Source organism: Falco punctatus (assembly GCF_963210335.1).
Source record: "Falco punctatus genome assembly, chromosome: 5".
NCBI classification, from domain to species: Eukaryota; Metazoa; Chordata; class Aves; order Falconiformes; family Falconidae; genus Falco; species Falco punctatus.
In genome coordinates this window covers 73,055,475-73,076,726 of record NC_137584.1, presented here as the reverse complement: position 1 = coordinate 73,076,726, position 21,252 = coordinate 73,055,475, and the positions used below count along the sequence as shown (strand labels likewise).

Below are 21,252 nucleotides of genomic sequence, written 5' to 3'. Positions count from 1 at the left end.
GCCTCTCCCTCCCCAAGTATTTTAAGTTCTCCAGGGCAAGGCAGAAATGTGAAGCACGTCTATAAACCTCCACCTGAACTCCCCGGGCCACCACTTTGCAAAACAAGAATATTCAAGAGCAACAGAGCTGCCATCATGCTGGTTTTCAGCCTCAGATTCCCCAAAGGGATCACATCTCCGAACCAGCACCACAAAACACCAGTGGATCCTCCTTCCACCGCAGGGAACGGGCACTTTGATTCCTGGATTGCCCTCGCAGGCGCTGGCACAGCTCGGTAGCGGCGGGATGGGGACATACCTGTCGATGACGTGGATGCCCATGATGAAGGGCTGCATCTCTGGGCTGGAGGGGTAGCAGAGCTTACACTTGGTGTGGGCACTAAGCACCGTCCCGTCGCTCAGGGTGAATCGGTACGAGGGGCTGAAGGCCGTGCCACGTGTCATCACTGAAGGAGACAACCAGAAACACATCAGCCCCCTTTGAAACACAAGTCAGAACCTGCACCACCTTATAAGCACCAGCGGGAGGATGGAGGGAGCTGAAGAGAAGGAGAACCTGCCTGGGACAACCACCTTCCCAGCAAACAAAACCACACGCTGCATGTTGGCTAACCCCATAGACCCAGAAAATAAGAGGGGTACACGTAACCGTGGGTGGCACAGAAATCCTCCCAGCTGCTTCTCCAGCTCCGAACCCATGTCCCGCAATGGGCAAATCTAAATCCATTTGGTGCCGTCCCTGAGGGCTCACAGCTTCCGAAGGGGCAATCACTCAAGCACCAGCATACAACATACAAGCTGATGAAGCCCAGCCAGCCTGGGAAGGTGCAGCAGGACGCTGCTGCTGCAACTCTGGCAGAATCACAGCTCTCCGGAGGCTGAGCGACCTCCTGCTCCTACGTTCCCACCTTCCCCACATCCCTGTTGTAAGCATCCTCGCCAACACAGCAAAGATGCTCACAAAAGAGCCGACAGAGCAAAGATGCTCATGAATGAGCTTCCGCTGCTTCTGCTCAGACACTGAGGATGGTGTTTGCAGATAGCACAGGAAAAAAATTAAGATAATCCTATTTAGCTCCTATTTGCCTTAATTCTGTATTTCTTGAAAGGTGAGAGGGAATGTCATGGCTGGAGGAGCTCCTCCAGTGTTACTCAGCCCTCTCCTCTCTCTCTTTGGCACATTGTGATTATTGTTGCAGCGTTTGTTTTTCTGAAAAGCACCTATCCAGCAAGGAGGACCATGTCTCAGCTTCTCTTTGCAACTCCCGCTGCTCAGCAGGAGACTGCACCAGCTGGGAAGAGGAGTCCATTACCTTCTTGAAAGAGCTGCTTGGCATAAGATGGCTCTCTGCCCTGCGGCTGGAAGAAAGCGTAGATGCATTTCCGCACCAAATCCTCCCAGCCCGTCCTGCCAGCAGCTCTCAGGGAACTGGTGTCAATGGAGATGATTTTACCTGGGCGGAGAGAGAGAGAAGCCACGTTACTCAAGCACAGCATGAGAAGTCCCTCAGCACAAACAGGTCCATCAAGGTGGAAAATGAAGCCATGTCCTGTTTGGCGTCAGGCAGCAGTGGCAGGAGCACACAAGGACATCCTCCAAAAGGAGGTGGAAGTTCAAGGAGTTTGCTCTGGAACATGTATCCATCTCTACATACACTTTGACCAGCCGAAGCAGCCACGAAACCAAACAAAAGGCATTTCCATGCAATAGGATCCTTGCCCTCCGGAGCTGGGGTAGCCAGGCTGGACATGGCCTCACCTGGCGGGACACCCTGCCAGCAACCCTGCCCACACCCAGGGAGTCTACACCACGCAGGACCTGCTGCCTGCCTTCTCCCTCGATACGAAACACCAGGCAGCTTTGCTGACTGTCTTACAGCTATGGGCAGGGAGCAGGGAGCAGAGAAAACATTCATAAAGGATTTTCAGGCTGCAGGGAAGTCCAGGATTATGATGAACTACCAGAAAGAAGGTCACCAGAATGACTAGAAAGCAATATTTGGCTGAGAACAAACCCTAGTATGAAAGGTGATGATTGTTTCACTCCCATCAATCAGCTCAGCGGTCCCTGAATCCAAGGGAGCGGAGAGGAGCTGTGTGCGGGGCACGGGTCTGGTGTATTGGCTCAGGTGAGATGTAAACTCAGCTGAGGTGCCTCCACCTGAGGCGTCACCCACATCGGTCCTAGCAGTCAGCATGCAGTTTGAAAAGGACAGGCTGCTGCTCCTGCTATGGGGTCCCATACCGCCCCGCTGGCCTCTTCCCCCAAGGGACAACAGCTCCTCCGGAGCCAGGACGCCCTGGCATCGTTGGGATGTTACCTGTGGTGTCTTGCTTGGTCACGAAGGATTCGGAAGGGGTGACGGCTGCCGGTCGAGGTAATCGCCTTGCAATGCATATTAGACACGACTGGAAATCTGCCCAAGTGGGAAAAGGAGAAGGAACCGACAACATGAAAATCAGTGTTACAACCACCACTTGCAATATTGAATTTCAATTAAAATTACCACTGCTGGGCTTGATTGCCACGTCCTGTCCTGGAAGTGTTTACCTTGAGCAATCCTCCAGCCCTTCAAAGCAAACAGGCTCTGTCTAAACTATAAAATTTGCTGGAAAAGAGGTTTCCAGCGCTTGGAGAAATTAATTGTAAAGGCTCCTTGGATCTGGCAGTATCATACAATAAAATTCAGCACTAAAAGCCAGCAACTGTCGGCTTCAGGCAAAGTATCTGGTCATAAAATACCGTAATTTATTCCTTCCAGTCATGATCTCCTGTGTAAACCGCAACGGATTAATCCAGCTAATGCACTGGAAAATAATAGCTGGGACACTGAAAGGAGAGTTAGGGCGCTTGCAGGAAAGCAACAGCCCCTGCGGTGCCAAGGGAACCCCGCCTGCCCTGAGTCCCCGCGATCTGCCTGCAGGCAGCTGATTCAGCCCACGGACACGCAGGCAGCGCTGCGGTCGTCAGCGGTGAAGGCGCAAGGTGGGGCGTCACGCACCCGTGTCACTCGCTGGAAGGGTCCTGCAGCCAGTGAGCTTCGGTGGGTAATAAAACAGTGCTCCTTCCTTAAGGAATACTGACTGTAAGCAGCCCCAGAGGCAGCTCTGGAGGGCCAGAGAAGCCAGGATGGCTGGAGGGCATCGGCTCGGAGAGGGTGAGAAGCCAGCAGTGAACTCCAGGCATCGCCCCCAGTGTCTCCCCTGGGCCAGGGATCATCTGTGCCAGGCCAGGAGTAACCAGCCCCACCAGGCAGCCCTGCAGGATGATGCTGGTCCCCTCCTGCTGGCACTGCTGTCCCCCATCCTTGTCCTCCTCCTGCCGGCACTGCTGTCCCCATCCTTGTCCTCCTCCTGCCAGCACTGCTGTCCCCATCCTTGTCCTCCTCCTGCCGGCACTGCTGTCCCCACCCTGGTCCTCCTGCCTGCACTGCCATCCCTACCATGCTCCTCTTGCCTGCCCTGCCATGCCCTCCCCACCCCAAACGCAGGGTTGGAAGCAGAGGATGCTCTCCCCTACCTTCTCCTTCCTCCTTGAAGGACTTGGGCTGGGAGACAGTGAAGCACTGCATCACCTCGTAGCGCTGACGAGCCTCCTGGTTCTCAGCACCTGGTTCGTCAGGCGGCCGGATCAGCATCCTGCAGCTGAAGGTATGGCTGTTGCGCCTGGTTGCTTCTTGAGGCCAAGGAACTCCATTTACTGGGGGATGGAAAAAGGAGAAGGAAGAGGGGATGTCAGGAGCTGCGCCACACACACGTCGCCCCCACCTTCCGGAGGACCCCTCGGATAAGGGAACAGAAGGAAAAGCAACAGCATGGAGGAAGAAAGCAGCTTGCTGCCCAGGTCAGGGGCGAGCCAAGAGCAGAGCCAGGGGAAGAGCGGCCCCCGCCAGCCCCTGGAGCTCCTTCGGACCTGCTGAAGACCCCGTGCCCAGCCTCACGCTCCCAGCTGGGCCCTAAGAGCACCTACAAAGGAAACCAGTGCATCGTCATGACAGTCATCGCACTGACATTTATGAACTGCTCCTTACATCGCTGGTAGGTGCTACCATCTCCATCTTATAAGCAGGAGAAGAACTGAGGCAGGGGGGCTCTGAGTCACTTCCAGAGCCTGGGAAGACTCCTGCTTCTTGCTGTTGTACTTGATATCACTCTGAAGCAACGATCCCAAGACTTTTCCAGCAAGTCCAGCTGAGCATCTCCATAGAAATTAGTTTGTTCTTTGTTTCCTCCTCATTTCTGGGGTAAGTCAGCAGTGAGATCTTCTGGTACTGCAGCAGCAAAAGCCTTCCCCTTTCATTTTTTTATGTAACCCAGCTTTTTCCCAAAAACCTCTGGGCACCAGTTGGCTGATTTTTCTAAGCCTCTACATCTTTGTGGATATCCGTATGCAATCCAAACAGTTTTGCCACCAGCAGGTTATGAAGCTTTCATGCAACCTGACCTACAGGAAAAGCTGAGGGGCTTGTAACATCCAAGGAAAGACAAAATACCCAGCCGTACACTGGGCAGCCACAGGGAAAAAACAATGCCTGAACATCTACAGGCTCAACCTGATGAGTGCCCATAGATTTAGGTGGTTTAAGACATCCTTGTATTTACCCAGAAGGAAGACAAGCGTGAATTTCAAAAAACCCTCCCTATTTTTAAGTCAAACTACTTGGAAAAGGCTCATCTTCCTTTTTCTTCAAAGGTGTGAGTGGATGAGGGATCAGTGATGTCTCACCCACGTCAGCCACCCGGAGAATGCTCGCCTCCAGTCAACAAATAAAACCTTCTGCTTTGCTCGCTTCCAACACCCTGCAAGTGCCTTCACCATGCGATGCTTCCTCCCACCCTCACAACTGTTCGTTCTCCTGGTGTAGGAGACCATCGCGAGCTCACTGTTTGCACCGTGACCCCTTCTCACACCCCCAGGTGCAGCATATCCCCACGCTACACACTGGGCAGAATACTGACGGGCTCTGAAACCAGCTGGGGACAACCCCCCTCCAGCTGGGAGGACACCTGAAATGAACTGGGATAAGCCAATAGGCTCAGTCCCCCCAAATCAACACCTCAAAATCTTCCTCTTCATTCCCCTAACACTCCTATATGTGCTCCTTGTTTTGGGCAGACGAGTCAGTTCTTCACACCCACGAACCAAAGCTGAAGGCAAAAGTCTTCTCGGTAGAGAAAGCCAAAGGGGAGATGACTTGAATATTGTCATTCACCAGCTATTTATTAAAAAATCTAATATGGATATCTCACTTGTAGGATGTATTTCACTAGGCAAAGGTTTACGGATTTTTATCTGGCTTTGGTATATCTCCAAATTTCACAGTAAACAATATAAAAAATAGTAACATATGTAAGTAATATACATAAAAAATAATATAAGGCCAGCTTCACTGAAGACGCAACAGCGTTTTCAACAGCGCTTTCCAAGCACCTGCTGATAAAAAAAACCCACCTCGAGGGTTCTCTTACCTAGAGACTTCGGCAACAAGTTCTTGACGAACTCGGCGTGATCCCCCACGTGCAGGATGCTGTAGACACTGGTGTTCATGAGCTCCTCCTGGTTATAACCCAGGTAGCTGGTCACGTTCTCAGAGACGAAGACGATCCTCCCTTCGCGGTTCACAACGAAGAAGAAGCCATCCAACGCCTACAAGGGGAATGAACCTGGGCAGTGTGTGGGCAGTGGGTCCCAGAGCAGGTCAGGATGCTCCTTGACCATGGGCCATCTTCCTCTGCCTCTCACAGCTTGGCTTCACCCCCACTTTTTATTACAGCAGTGATCAAATAGCAGCACATTTGCTTAAAAACCTGCAGCCTCCTCTGCTAAGGACATCCCTGCCACTAAGGATGGTGCCAGTGGAGGAGAAACAACCCTCTTTCAAGGGCCAAAGCAGTCAGGAAGGCTCTAATTTGGCAAGCCTGATTTGCTTAATTACAGCCCAAGAATGACAGAGCCTTTGCAGCATGCAAATAACAGTTTTCTTCATTCATTTAGCACGCACGTGGCAAATTCAGCCCCGCAGTCAAATGGAGGAGGACAAGCACGCCCCAAACCCAATCATACAAGACGGGGAGATCTGCTTATTTTAACGAGGACACCATCAAGGTTTTTAATTCACTGCCGTGGTACTGGAGAGGTAATGCTTTCTGGTGCTGTGAAATAAGCTGAGAGCTGCAGAGCCCAGGGCTTGTGTGAGGAGCCCTTGAGAAGGCTGCTCCTTGATTTATGTCTTCCAAGCATGCATCACCTAAAATGCTTCATCCAGGAAGGATCTGGTTTTCCTGGACTCTAATTCCTAGTTATTCTGCTCATCCACAGCAAGTTCTGGTGGACCGTAATCCTGCAACTAGATCTGGCCATATCCCAGAGTGGGAGGTGGTGTAGGGACAAGAGAAACTCAGGATGCCCAAAAATTGGTACCCGCGGCACTGCTCTCTCCTCTCCATCCTCTCACTTGTTCATGCCAGCAGAGAGTTGCTCTGATGGAGAGCATCCAGGCTTTATTTAATGCCGTTTCTAAAAATCAGGTTTTGCTGCAAAGCAACATTAAGTGCAAGAAACAGGAAGCATTTAAAAAAGAAAAAAAAAAAAAAGGAAGAAAGAAATCTTTTGTCAAAATGGTTCTGGCAGATCGACTGCAATTTTCCTTGTTCCCAGCTGTTGCCAAGACAACCAGCCTTTGCACTTTGGGCACCCAAAAAAAAGACCCAGGCTGGATGGTAAACCCCACCTGGACCCTTCTCCGCAGGTGATGCTGGTTTTGGGGGGCCGGGGGAGGAGGGAAGGGGCAGGGGAGCTCCGAGGCAGCAGCCGGTGGGGACCCAGCTTGCACCCCTCCTCTGTAGCCCCCATTCCCCCAGCAGCAATGCTGGGCATCTGTCCATGGTTTCAATATTGAAATACTTTATCAGCGCAATTGCTTATGGAAGTCAAGCCCAAACAACAGGTCAAGAGGCAGAAAACCTTCCTAAAAATGAAGATGCTTTTTAATAGCCTTTTTTTATCTCCACCGTTCTGGGTTTGAAAATCCTGCCTGAGCCCAGGGCACCTAGAAGAAGCTGGAAGTCATCTGGGGAATGTTTTTAGGCATGAGAGGCTGCAGACTGCTTGGATACCAGCAAAGCCACTAACTGCACCTTGGGGTCAATCTGCACGGAAAATAAACTAAGGGCGGTAAGGGCTTGGTGTCCTCAAAGTGCAGACACGGTTGTCCTGTAGCATGGGCATGGGTCAGGGTCAGCATCTTGAGCGTGCAGGCTTCACACGCTGCTGTGGGAGAAGGCCAATGAGGAAATCATTCCTCAGCCTGTACAAGTGATAAACAAAATCTAAACATGGATTTTAAATCAAGTAATACAAGATAGGCTGTTTATAAAGCAGCATCGACTGAGCATTAATGCCCCTCTGCGTTCCTTCCCGCAGAAAGGATGCATCGATACCCAACCCAAGCATTTGGGATAATATTTAGTCAGAAGTGATCCGATTTAATTAATTTCCTTTTCTTTATGATGACCCCAGGTTTTCCAGGGCTACTTCTATTACTGATGTGCTGTCACCCCTGCTTCACCCCAAGGCAATCTGCTCCCCATCACCCCAGGTGCTGGTTTGTGGCCACAGGGAGCCACATGTTCCTATGTGTGGTTATGGACACGACCCTGGCTGAACGATGCTCTGTTGAGCCACCTGGCCCCACTTTCAGCATTTCAGCGATGTAAAGGCACGTTCCCAAGACTGCACTGTGAAATACATGGATTTACTGTGGAGGTACGGACGCTGCTCTCTCTCTTACGGTTTTCATGGTTCTGCCACTGCTCTCATAGGATGCCTTCTCCCAGCAGAACCCAAATACTGGGGTTTTGTTGAGGATCTGCCGCCTTCTCCTGCATCCCTTCATATTCTCAAGCCTGTTCCTAGCACCCAACGCACCCCTCAAAATGCACGTGCCTTTTGCTGACTAATTTCTAAGCCCTTTCTGCATTTTTAAGAAAGATCTGTTAGACTGAGCACCTCTGTAGCCAAGCTACCAACTCCCCATTAACTCCACCCACATGCTTTCCATCCTTTCCACAAGTCAGACCCTTCCTTTGATGCTGACCCCCTTCCCATCCCTTCTGCATTAACTCCTCCATCTGCAGAGTCACCTCTTGCAGACATTTACTTATTTTGACACCCTCACCCCAGGGCTCAGGGGAGACCACTGTGGTATGGAGAGGGATTAAACAGGTCTTGAAAAGCATGGATCGCAGCACGGGAGAGCTCCCTGCGGCCTCCAAGCATCTTTTGGAGATGCAGAAGAGGCCAAAAACATTGCCAGGGAGAGTCTCTCTCCCCAGGAATCCTGAAACTCAGGTTGCCTTTCAGTCTCAAAAATGATGCCACATTTCACCTCCCGGCTACTGGGCTCCCAACAGAAACCAGAGAGTAAATCGTTGGACTGTGTCATGTCAGCAATTATGCTCTTACAGTTAATTAAATGAATCAGATGATGATGTTGCTTCCTTTTGGCCTTTGAACGTGTAATTTTATCAGGCAGTTTCAAGGCAAGAAGGTGGCTACGGGATGGTGCTGGCCACCCCCAGGGAGGAGCTCCCCCAGCCCCAAGCCTGACCACACCATGAAATTACCAGCTGACTGATCTTGGATTTCAAATTTATCTGTGATACAATATGATAACCCCACATAACAACCCTCTCCACACAAGGTGATCCCGTCAGGTCCAAGCCTGACCTTTTTCCTGAAAGGTGATTATTTGTGAGTTACTGATACCGACCGAAAAGCACTCTCCTCATCCTCCCTGTTTTTCAGAGGACAGGAGGACTCAGATCTGCTGAAATCCATCCACCACGCTACCTAACTGACCTCCAAATGCGGCCGAGGGCTCATTTAATCCCCAGTTAGAAGCAACTCATTATTTTCATGCCAATATGAAGAAGGTATCCAGAACAGCTTCAACTTGACCAATCCAAGCTCCGTCAAGCTTGGCTAAGACTCACTTTCCAAACCATTTGCTGAAGTGAAGGACTAAGATCAGTTTACCCACAACTTAGGCCAGGGATGCAGTTGGGCCTAGAGCATCCCAATTACGTCCCCGTTGCCTTCCTCCTCTGTATTTCACTTTCTTGGTGCGCTGCTTTGCTTTGGGCAGTAGTGGGAGCCTGGCAGCATCAGCAACATTTTAGCACCTACCTCCAGAAGAAGAGGTCCCAGAGACTCCTTCTCAATCACTCCTTGGCTGCTGGATGAGATGTCAGACTTCTGCACTTCATCATCAGCTGCTTTCTCTGCAGCAAAAGAGAAGGGACGTTACAGCCAAAAGAACCATCGTTTTACTACTAAATTATTACCAATAATAAACAAAATATTAACTGCTTGTCATACAGGCAAGGCAGGATGCGTACCATAAGACTCCAGCATTTTCATTTAACGAAAGAATATTAATAAAGATATAATGTGATTTCTAATTATTTATTATTATAAAATAAAGGCATTAATTAGATGATAACCTACTGCTAGCAGGAAGAAAACCCCCATCTTAAGCAGAAGCCTGTAGAAAGAGGCATCCAAAATCAGCATTTTGAAAAGGAAATGGTATATCCAGTTTAGTGCAAGCTACAGTATTCAATCTGGAACTTTTCCGACAACATTTTTAAGAAATAACTGCTGGGAAGAACTCATGGAGAATGGACTGTGCCAAAGGAAACCCGCTGGAGAGAAAAAAAGCAGCTCCTACCACTGATGTGCAGGGATCATCCCAGATGCCGGTCAGCTGGGAGCCAGCAGGGCCGGAGATGGGAGAAGAGCATCCAAAGCAGAGCAGGTGATGCTGCTGGAAGAATCCAGCCCCAGCCCTGCCAGAAGCTCTCACTCACACTGTATTGCTGAATAATCCCTTTGGGAAAAAAACCACCCAAAAAACCCAGAGAGAAGGCCCTGTTATTTATCTTGCACTCCCCCAAAAGGTGCTAGCCACGTCGCGCAGCTACTCCGAAGAATTCAGATAAATCCAGCAGCAAAAGGCGGGTGGCAAGTGGGATGTGATAAAGCCAGTGATCACCAGCAAGTGAGCCACGACGCCGCTGGTGTTTCAGGGCTGTTTTCTTTTGCTCCTCCATATCCATGACTGTTTTCCCCTGGGAAAGCTGAGAGAGTCCCTCAGACTCCCTGGATGCGATCTGGGAAGGATGGGGAGAGTAGCATCCTGAACGCTGCAGGATACAGTGGAGATTAACCCCTGATTGCTGGGGGTGACTTGGGAAGCTGGCAGTGCAAGCCCCAGCCAGGCACATCTGGGGCTACAGATCTATTTGCAAAGAGGAGATTAATTACTGTTTAATCACATGGTTTGGGCGAAATAAGGCCAGAAAGAGGCAAGCAAGAGCTAAACCTTGATGAAGGGGAAACCTGCTTCACTGATCAGGCATCACTTAGCAAGGGAAAAGCAGGGACACCTCTGACTGCAGATGCTTTTTGTCTCAATGATGTTTTGCTCTGAAATGTGAAAACACAAGCTCCCGGGAACAGCCCGAGGGGCAGGGCATTACTGACGGCACACTGGTGCCCCTTCGGCACTGGCAAAGGAGATTATTGCCTGTGCAGGATGTCAAACAGCACAGGAGACCTGAAGCATCCTTGGTCCAGGCTCACACGGGTGGTTTTGATGCAGGTTTTGATTAAAAAGGAAAAAGACTCTTTGTGACTAGCCCAAAAAATTACTTGAAGCTTGGTCCTTTATTAAGTTTACACCATTTTAAAGGTTTTCCTAGTTACCAGAACCACAAATTCAGCCTAGCAGCTGGAAATTAAGCTGTGCTCCTTCTGTATAACTGCTAACTGTTAGTGTAAAGCAAGATGCTGGGGCCAGGGTGCAGCCAGTGACTCACGGACAACACGCACAGTCCAGGGGGATGCAGCCCCATCCTCGCAGGCTGTGCTTCCCCACACGGCAGGAGTAACATCCCAGGGTTTGCTGGTAAATTAAAGGGATGTTCAGAAAAATCCCAAGGACTAAACACCTGTGGGGTGCTGGGAGCTGCAGGGAGAAAATTGCTAGAACTGGTTTTAAGAGGGACGGCAGTGAGGTGTGAACTTTATTGCACAGCAAGGCAAGGGAAAAGGCTCCTCAACCCACAGTGCCTTGTGCTGGCCCTGGAAACCCTCATGGGCATCAAGAAATACACGTTTATCAATCAAACGTCATCAACACACCAGGCTGATGAAAGAGCTCTGCCCAGCCCGTCAGTCCATTCCCAGAGGGCAAGGGATGTTTTCTCTGGATAAATATCCATTGAGCACAGTGGTGTGCATGCCAAAGCTGCAGGCCAAGAGGTTTCTAGGGCCGCTGGGGGTTTACTGCTCATCTCTCTTGACACTGGTCTTCGTTTCTGATCATCCCAGCGCCACGGGAGCCACTCACCTGGCTTGTCTCTCAGTGGAAGCTAAACCGCACTTGCTGTTTTGCAGTACGTCGGCCGCGAGCTTTATTATTCAGCATCAAATCACATTCGCCAAACGTACAAATGTGTCACTTGAAACTCTTCACCCCTGCGTCCTCCCAGGACTTTAGCAGTCTTCAAGCTCACTTTGGGTGTTTCTCTTCCCTGATCTCTTTCCTGACTTCGTCTTTCATCCCGTGGGTCACTCCTAAAGCAGCTCTCAGGAGAAGCAAGTGTGGAAAAGCATTTGCACAACGCTGGCTCTTGCAGAGGTGGCTGCCAGCTTTGCCCACCGATTTATCAGGTAATCTCTGCCTCTGCTCTCCCTCTCACCCAGCAGCTCTTTTCTCTTTAGGAAATAAATCAACTGAAAAAGGTCACGCCTTCACCTCTGCCGGCACAGCCCCGAAAACAACAGGCAACATGCGTTCCACGTTGAACATGCACACGCAGGTTTTGGATGCTCAAGCAACGGTCTGACTTCAACCCTAAAATACCTGAGCTCTGCATCCCGCTATGGACCTCCCTGGGCAGGTCACCTCATCCCCAGGGGCCTCGGTTTCCCATTCCAAGCAGAACCTGGAGTTCACCCCCACCCGAACCACCCCTGAGCAGCAATGCCTGCCTTCCACCCAGTACCGCTGCACGGTTAAATCATGAAGGAGCAGCACCCTCCCAAGGAAGCCATCCAAATTCATTCCCGGGATGGAAAAGCTTCCCATGCACCCAAAGCCGCAGGAGCGGGGGGGTACCACAGCATGAGAAACAGCTTTTTTACCCTGCTCTTAATAAATTGATGCACTTAAGAGGCAATGCGCTGGCTTTCAGCTCTAATCTTTTAATTGGGCTGTGGGATCCTCCTCCTGCTTTAGTGAAATAGTTTCATCTGCCAGCTCCAATTCCATTTATTCAGCAGGATTAACCAGCAGAACGATGCGCCGCCACCATCTCCCTCATGGGTGAGTCCTTCTCTTTCCCACCTTTGCAGCACTGGGATCTGGGAGCAGATGGATCCCTTCAAGCTTCTGCTCATCTTCCCTGGGGTGGCACATCCCAGTGATGTAAAACTCCTTCAAAGTGTCAGTGTACCCTGGCTCAGCACTTCAGCTAATGTGCTTAAATGCAGCTCTTTAGCTTTCCCATCCTGAGCATGCGAGGAATACATTACTGACAAACTGCCGGTTTGCACCTTAACCCATTAATCTCAATATTTTGTTTTATTTTTTCCATGGTGTGAATTGCAGTGGTGGCTCTGCTGTGCCGGCAACTCGGCTGATGCTCTCAGGGAGTATCGGTCACGGGCCAGGCATCCCCTGCACTCAACACAACCAAACACAGAGCAAATTCCCGGTTCCCTGTGCTCATAATCTCATTATAAAGCTGGACAGACAGATCCACATGAAAATAAACCAACGGGAGCAACATGAGCCCCAGCACTGCTGCTGTTTGAGGCTGTCGAGATCTGGCTGCGGGGGCTTTGGCAGCCTTGGGCATCGTAAATCCCCATCGCACAATAAAAGCCCGGCACACCGATGACCCTGATTGGAACCTAATTGCTGCAAACGTGATTAAAGCAGCGTTTTTTTTTTTCTTGCAGCACCGAGAGAAGCTATTTTAAAGACATTCATCAAATCATGCCCCGATTTTCTGACATCCAGGGAGATGCCTGGGTGCCTCTGGAGTCTACAGGAGCCACAGGCGCTCCAAAAATATCAGGTCAGTGGACATGAAGCGTGAGATAAATGTGTTATAACCAGGTTACCCAACACCATCGATACCACAGCGGGCGCAGGACCTGATGCCCACTGCGATGCCTGGGAACACCGCGGTCGCTTTGAAAGCAATCCTGTCCCATGCCAGCCCTGCGCAGCCAACCTTGGCACGGGCAGAGGTGACATTTCCAGCTCAGCCCCGCTATTTTGCAGCCACATGAGCCTCCTGCCCAGAAGCTGCTGATTCTCTGCAGGATTAGAAGAAGGGATGGGGAAGGCACAAGGCTGGTGAGGGATGGAAGACACTGCTAAAGCACGCCAGGACTGGAAAAGGAACAATACGTTGGATGCCCTGATGCTGGAAGCGATGGCCAGCAGCACAAGGCAATGGGGACAGATTTTGCATCACTGAGAGCTACTCTCCCGGTCCCCCAGCCCCGTGGTACCCAGCTGCGCCCAGGGCTGCTGGCCAGGCTGCTCCACCAGGCAGCTCCTCCTGGGCTCGGCACGGTGGAAGGCAGGCACAGAGCAATGCTGGAGGGGAAAAGAAAGGGGTGGGAGGTGAGCAAAGTAAAAAGCAACACCCCTGGCAAGGCAAGGGCTGATGGCAGGGTGGCAAGCTGCTGAAACGGTGGGGTGCAGCCCAGGCGGGGGGGGGTGTCAGCAAGCTGAAGTGTGCAGATGGGCAGCTGACCTGTTTGGAGTGTCTTCCCCCCTGATTTTAGAAGATGTCGATTCAGAAAGTCCCTTTTATGTTTTGTTAATAAAATCCCAAAGCCAAGAGCACACGGAGGAAAGGCCAACAGCTCATTTGGGGTGTTATTTCTGCTCCCCCAAAAGAGACAGTGCAATATATACCTTCTCCTAAAAACTGGCTAAGACCTCTGCCTCAAAACCACATCTCATGGAGCAAAGGTGCAGGACATAGCTTTGGCAAGCAGATGCCACCACCCCGCTGCCCACTCAGGGTAGGGTCCTGATGTTTTCCCCTTTCTTTGCCTCTTTTCCCTCTTTATATTATTAATTTTTATTTCTCCAGCTGCCTCCATCCCTTTGGCAGGTCTTCTGCTCTTTCTCTACCACCATTTTTGCTGGCATAGGGCACAGCATCCCCAGGGAAACGGGGCTTAGGGGACACCTCCCAGAGCTGCTCCAGAGCAGATGGCAGGAGAGGAAGGAAAATGGGGATAAAGGGGGTGGAGGTGGAGGGGGGAAGATGTCTAGCACTGATGTCCACCTGCAGTGTCTTGGGAAGTCAGCCCTAGCCCCGCAGGTTCCACTGCATGGCGCTCCATCCATAGCTCTCGGGAAACACTCCTGTCCCTCCATCCCTTAAATCTGCACTTTTAAATTAAAATAATCCAAGCTGTCTGATTCTGCTCTTCATTTAAAATTTTGGAGCTGAAATGCTTCCCCCCCCCCCCCTCCCGAAAGGGGAAAGGAATATCTGAAAAATAATATATTGCACGTGGGTCTTTTAAACCAGGACATAAAAAATTTGAAACAGGATTTTGTTGAGAAGCCCCATAAACGTAGAAAATCAGAACAATTGTTTCTATTTGCCCAGTGCAAGTTGTAATATACTTTGTAATATTATTTTGTAATATTCCTAAGAAATACTACTTTGTAATTATATATTGCATTTTGCCTTGAGCTGCAAGAAGCTCACTGCTGCTCCCCAAGGAAACCCGCATGGAGAAGCCTCCATGGTTGTGGGCATGATGGCTAGGACCCAAATGATGCCCTGTGCTCTCCAAGGGCTCATTTTCAACCCAAGATTTCTATGGGCAATGCTCGTTTTTAATTTCTTATGATAGAAGCCCAAAAAGTCTTTGGGTTTTAACTTTTCTATTAACAATTCAACAGCTCCAAGGCAAAAAGTGCAACCGAGAAGGACCTGCAGCCTTTCCCAGAGTGTGTTGGGTATGCTGCTGGGTACCAAGGATGACAGAGCATGGCAAGATGGAGACGCTGATGTGATACCTGGAAAACCTGATGGAGCACCAGGCACAACGGCTCCCCATTCCTCTCCCATATGGCACATCTCTGCAGCCTCCCTAAGGGCCATGCCAGCTGAACCCCTCAGATCCCAGCCAGGATTTGCTATATCTGCTTTTCAAAAGATGAGCAAGGCAAAAAACCCCACATTTTTTTCTCAGTGTAATTTCCCAAATGAGGAGCTTTGATTTTTAGTTAATTAAAATCAGATGGAACAGACTCGGTGCACCCATGGATCGAAAGCGTGACAGAAAGCTGTGCCATTAATTAGTGCCTGCTATGAGGTTCATCAGACCAGTAAACCCAACAGGAAAGAAAACTGCCATAAAAATAAACTCCTTGGCAGAAGGTGTGCACCGAGCGCACCTTTCAGCAGGGCAGGAAAAAAAACGGTTCAGAAAAGCCACAAGAGGAGAAAAAGACAATGGTCCTGATACAGGAAGGCAGCAGGTAGGGGGATCTTGACCACAGAAATGGGAACACTTTTGTGTTTTTAAACAGTGCTGAAGGAGGAAGACATATCTGGCACTATCTGTCTGGTGAGGGACATGTTGGGGGAAAGGCTCCGAGCATCACTGGCTGCTCCCCCCATTTTCCTTCCTCTCCTGCTGCTAGTGGTGGTAGCCCAGCCATACAGGGAGAACCCAGGTCTTCAGCTCCCCCAGCCTCCTCTCGAGCCTCAGCAAGCACGAGCACTCTCCTCCCCATCCCCAGGGATCAACAAGTAGAGCAAGATCCTGCCTCAATGTGGGGATGAAGCCAATTTCCAAGGAAGACCATCCTACGCAGCCTACAGGGCACATGCTTGGACCACGGCAATGATGGCTTCTTTGGAGGTACTCTAAACCAAAATTCAAGCTGTGGAAGCTGAGATGTGCCCAGCGCCTCCCTGTTCAACGTCAGCATATTCACATGGAGGCAGATGCAGAAAAGCCAGCCCGGAGTCCTTCCTTCTTCACTTCCACAAATACCAGATTCCTCTAAAACACTGTATGGAAATCAGCAGCTCTTGGGTTGTGTAACTTTTTATTCTAGTAGGAGGAAGGAAATTATCTATCTATGAAGTTAAAAAAACTGTGGAAAAATACAATCTGTGAGATTCAGAGCTTGAAAATACCAGCGTGAGAAATAGAAGAGCAGATCTTGGCTTTCAGAAATCAGCCCGGCTCCTTCAGAGCCCTGTGCTTGCCTGCTTTACACCCCCCATCGTGATTGTCTGTTGGTGACAAGCCCCAGGGTGCTCCCCAACTGTGTGCCCTAACACCAGGCAGGCGTGCCAGGACGCTGGGGTGAGGTCCACCTCAAGGAGTAGAGGATGCAGATGTTTCCACCTGACCTATTCGCTTCACGCTCCCCTTACAGCCACAGCAGAGAAAAAGGCATTTTTAAAGGAGATTCACCTGATCCATTTAAAATTCTTATTCTAAGATAAAGTCCCATTTGGAGGTGGGGGGTTTTATCCCCTAGCCCTCCACAACCAGCGGTACCCAGGTTTTGCTCTCTCTCTTTTTCTCTTTTTTCCCAGGGAGAGCTGAACTCCTGATTTCATCGCTGAACTCCACTGTTGGCCCTCAAAAAAATAACCCTTGCACCTCCAGAGCTGGCAGCACAGCGCTCGCTTCAGCCCCGAGGATTTCTGTGCTATCCCGGAGAACGTTCTCACCAACACAGCCCCAAGTGGTTCTTCAGACACATCTTCAGCTCCTACTCTTCCATCAATGTGCACACAAAGGCACATGTCAGGAGGACACATCTCACCAGGCGCACAGCCAAGAGAGGGAACGAAGCCCTCAGGGTGTGTAAAACTGGCTCCAGTGCCCGTGTGGATGGTGAAGATTGAGGATTGAAGCTGGTAGCCACTTCAGTTGCATCAGTAGAGCCAACAGTGGAGACATATTGGTAGAGGGCAGGACAGTGGGGATGTCCCGCTGCTCTCCCATGTCTCACCTGAGCTTCTTCCTTTGTAGCCTGGCTGGAAAAGCAGTCAAAAGAAGGAGTCAAGCACTGCTGCCGTACTGGGAATGATGATGGCTCCACCTAATGCTCTCACAGCTATTGGCCACACTACCTACAGCCCAGGCGGCCACCCTTACCAACCCACAGCAGCACTGGGAAGTCACACTCCTTCCAAGTGAAGACCTCGGGGAGGATGCACAAGATACATGCTCCCCTTTAATGAGCCTATGATGCTTCTCCCCATTAACACTCCCTTTTTCCAGCAGAAGAAATGTGATCCACAATGACCCACGCTTCCACAGCTCTTGCTGGAGTGAGTGAAGAAGTTCATCGACATCTGAGCTGAGATGCTGTTACATGCCACGTGAATGCTCGCAAGGCAAAAGCCACCAGGGTTAGCTTCAACTGATGCTGCTTTCACACACCACGGTGGTTCATCACCTGGTGGTTCTCTCTTGAAGGACTCCAGATGGACCTGCAAGAGCACAACTGTCCTGCCCCAAGGCGAAAGGGCATCGTGCACCTTCTGTGTACAACAGCACCAGGAGTACAGATTAAGGTTGAAGACACCGGTCCCTGCTCCAACCAGCAAACATCACTTTCTTTGGCAAAGTTTGTACAGGAAACTACTTTTCTGCTTCTGATCAAATCCTTGTGCAATGGTGAAGAGCACAGAGCAAAGCGTGCTGCTGCTAAAACAGAAGGAAAATGGTATTTCTTTCTGTCTTCACACCTTTTAGAGTTAAACATTAATGGTGTTGAGATGTCTTAAGTAAAAAAGGCTGGTTGTCTGAACAATGTCAGGAAAAATTATACGGTGCTGAGTGAATGCAAAATTAATGAGCGCTGAATGCTGACAGGAGAGAACAGGCATAAGGAGCTGAGACTTTTTTATAGTAGACACAGAGATCAAGCAGGTAGAACATCTCCATCTTGCTGGGGGAAGGAATAAAGGGAGAAAAAAAAACACTTTTATCTCAAATCTGAAGAATTTAATTCGTTCAAAAACTGTGTCAACTCTGCACAGCCAAATCTGCAGAGATGAGAAAGGGCTACATGTAGCTCCCCCTGCCCCGCCCCCCACCCCCCCCCCCCCCCGACTTTAATTCAGCCCTGGCATAGCCTTCCTTCTCCTCCTGCAGGCATAAAATACATCGCAACACCATTTTAATGATCCAACTTAATTAATTTTGCAAAGAATGAGACTGTCTTTCCTCAAGACGTAGCATCTTGAAGCCCTCGTATGCTGCATGCTGAAGTCCAGGAGAAGCTACTATTAAAAATTCACTCGTGCCAACCGTTAAACCAGCTTTATGCTCAAGTTGCACACGCATGTCAAATATGTGAACTGCACCAGCGAGGAGATGCCTGCCAAAGCGTGCAGACAATGCAAAGCTCGAGCACAGCGAGGGGGGAGCTGACGCTTGCCATGCACAGAGCAGCCCCCCCCCCCCCAGCACCACTCCTCCAAACCCCACTTTCTCGTGCCTCCCATCTGTCTCTCCTCGGCTGCAAAGGGAGAGCTGTCAATCTGCGGCTACTGAGAGAAGCGACTTGCTTTTGCTGCGACATCAAAGGGATTTGTCGGAGGTGAAGGCAGACTCTGTGGTGCAGGGTAAATGAGCCGAGGGGTGGCTGTAACGTGGGCGTGTGAGGGTGGTCTGGGGGTGCAAGCACAGGCCACGAGATGCCCCTGGGGGGTCAGCAAGCCACGTGGTATGGGAAGCTACCTAGAGAAGATGGAGCCTCCTGAGATGGGAAACCACCCAGAAAAGACAGAGCTGCACGGTATGCAAAGCCACCCAGAGAAGATAAAAGCCATGTGTAATGGGAATCCACCTGGAGAAGACGGAGTTGCATGGTATGGGAATCCACCCAGAGAAGACAGAGCCATGTGGTATGGGAAGCCACCCAGAGAAGATGGAGTTGCACGGTATGCAAAGCCACCCAGAGAAGATAGAGCCACGTGCTATGGTAATCCACCTGGAGAAGATGGAGTCGTATGGTACGGGCAGCCACCCAGAGAAGACAGAGCCACAGCAGTATGGGAAGCTACTCAGAGAAAATGGGAGCTGCATGGTATGAGAAGCCACTCAGAAAAGAGAGCCACATGGTGTAGGAAGCTACCTAGAGATGATGGAGCCGCATGGTATGGGAAGCTAAGAAGAGCCATGCGGTATGGGAAGCCACCCAGAGAAGAAGGAGCCACGTGGCACAGGAAGACACCAGAGAAGATGGAGCCTCCTGTTACAGATTCCCCGTATCTGGAGAAGATGGACTAAGCCATGCAGGTGAAGGTTGCTTCCTCATCACCTCCAAAATGAACTTTAACTCCTCCAGTGCAATCAGCACCTGCAGAGCTGCGGGTGCAGCCCCAGATGCTGGATGCTGCCAGCGGGTGCATGAAGGCACAGCACCCAGATGCTCCCTGTCCTGAAGCAGGCGAGTGCCTGGGAGAGTAAGGAACAAGGCTGAAAGTCCATCCTTCATGTCCACCTCAGAAATACCACAGAGACTCACACGATGGGTTTCTGCTGGACTTTCTGCTGGACTGTATCCATTATTTCATAAATTTGGGATGGTTCAAACTATTCCCTGCTCCTGTAAGAAACTGTGCACGCACATAATTCACTGTCTCAGTGCAGCAGCTGCACCAAACCTGGGGCAAACATCAGCCTGGGGAACCTAATCCACCACTCCAGCATTTGACAACCCCGCTCATCATTAATACAGACGTAATGATCTAAAAGGTAGTTAGCTGAGACTGATGGTTTAATTAATACATGAGAAACTGTCTTAGAAGGCGGACTTCCTAAATAGCAAGGGCAGAAGGAATAGTGAGAAATATAATTTTAAACTACCCAAATGGTGTTGGCTCTCTACCCAAGGCTCTGGTGAGGCTTTACGTGCCAGCAAACACCCTCTGATGAAATCACAGCGCTCGGGGGAAGCAGAAGCCAGATGAGGAGTTCGGCAGCTGGGCACTGGGGAATAACGTGGCCCCAGAGGGAGCAAGCCTGGTCCTGCATCTCTCATGTCCCAGCAAGTTTGTTTGCTTTGCCCAACCATACCTCCCACCATAATAAAAGCTATTATCTCCTAGAACAAATCTCCCTTTATTTCCTCTGCTTGCAGGAGTATTAGGAGCATTAAAGTCTACAGAAGTTTGTTCAGGGGAAAATCTGAAATGAAAAGGGAAGGACTTGCATGGCTGGCTGCAAGTTTGGGGTTTTTTTTTTTCCCCTAAGAAACAGGTTTATAGTGTTCCTTGCTTTTCAGGCACGACAGTGCCTGCACCACCCAGTGCTCTGATGGGTCACTCCTCGAGACGGACACTTGCAGAGGTGTGCTGGGGTGCGCTTCCCTCTGAAGCCCCTCTCTTGCACGGGACACTTGATGTCTAGCTCAGATGAGATGCCTCCATCACGGCTGCTAGAAGAGAGGTGAGATGGACCCCTGTCCATCATCCTGCTCCTGCGCCCAAAGGGGTGCCAGCTCATGGGTGGGTGACCCTCCTTCTGATCACCAACCAAAGAAACGGGGGTCCAGAGCAGAGCGGGGACAAACTCAGAGGCAGCAAGATCCTGCTGGGGTGACATCCCGAGGGAATAAGAAACTTAGAATAGGTTTTGTTCATCCCTGTGAAGGGTCAAGAGGGCCAGGAAAAGGGCTTTAAAGAAAGATTTTTTTCCTCCTCCTTTCCTGCCTCTCTTAACAATGAGACTGAATCAAGAATGAAAAATAAAAATTAAAAAAGAGGAGGGGAAAAGCTAATCCAGCAGAGCAGAAGGCAAGAGGGAGTGATTTCTACAGGTGGTTTATGACTCTCTGCATGATCCACATGCCTTTTACATCCTATCAGATCCTCTTCTTACGGCGAGGTGCTAAAGGATTTATTAGTTCTTGACAGTGTGAGATGTTTAAAAGCTTAAGGATGTAATAACCAAATGTTCACTTGTTAAAATAAAGGCATCGTTTGGAGAGGTCTGTGCAATTCTTAGCAGCCTCCCCTTCCCCTTGGTCTATATTTAAGCTGCCAGCTAGATTAAAACTGTCAGAGCAGGGATGAGAATTTTATTGACATGCTTTGTAGGTGGTACGGCTCCATAAAATAAACATATACAGAGGATGCTCCCTGGTGTTGCTGCACAGG

The 21,252-nt window shown here is 50.1% G+C and overlaps 1 protein-coding gene across 10 annotated transcripts in view; it reads right to left on the bottom strand.

Annotated features, from left to right (window-relative positions):
* The window catches only part of NCOA1 (nuclear receptor coactivator 1), a 180,593-nt gene that overhangs the window by 27,705 nt on the left and 131,636 nt on the right, over positions 1-21,252 (bottom strand). For all 10 annotated transcript variants that reach the window (XM_080388393.1, XM_080388396.1, XM_080388391.1 and 7 more), the window contains 6 exons: positions 9,188-9,282; positions 5,470-5,647; positions 3,521-3,700; positions 2,322-2,417; positions 1,314-1,454; positions 299-446 (listed from right to left, as the gene is read on the bottom strand). In XM_080388393.1, coding sequence (XP_080244519.1) covers positions 299-446; positions 1,314-1,454; positions 2,322-2,417; positions 3,521-3,700; positions 5,470-5,647; positions 9,188-9,282 — 838 coding nt within the window. The remainder of the gene's footprint in view (positions 1-298; positions 447-1,313; positions 1,455-2,321; positions 2,418-3,520; positions 3,701-5,469; positions 5,648-9,187; positions 9,283-21,252) is intronic.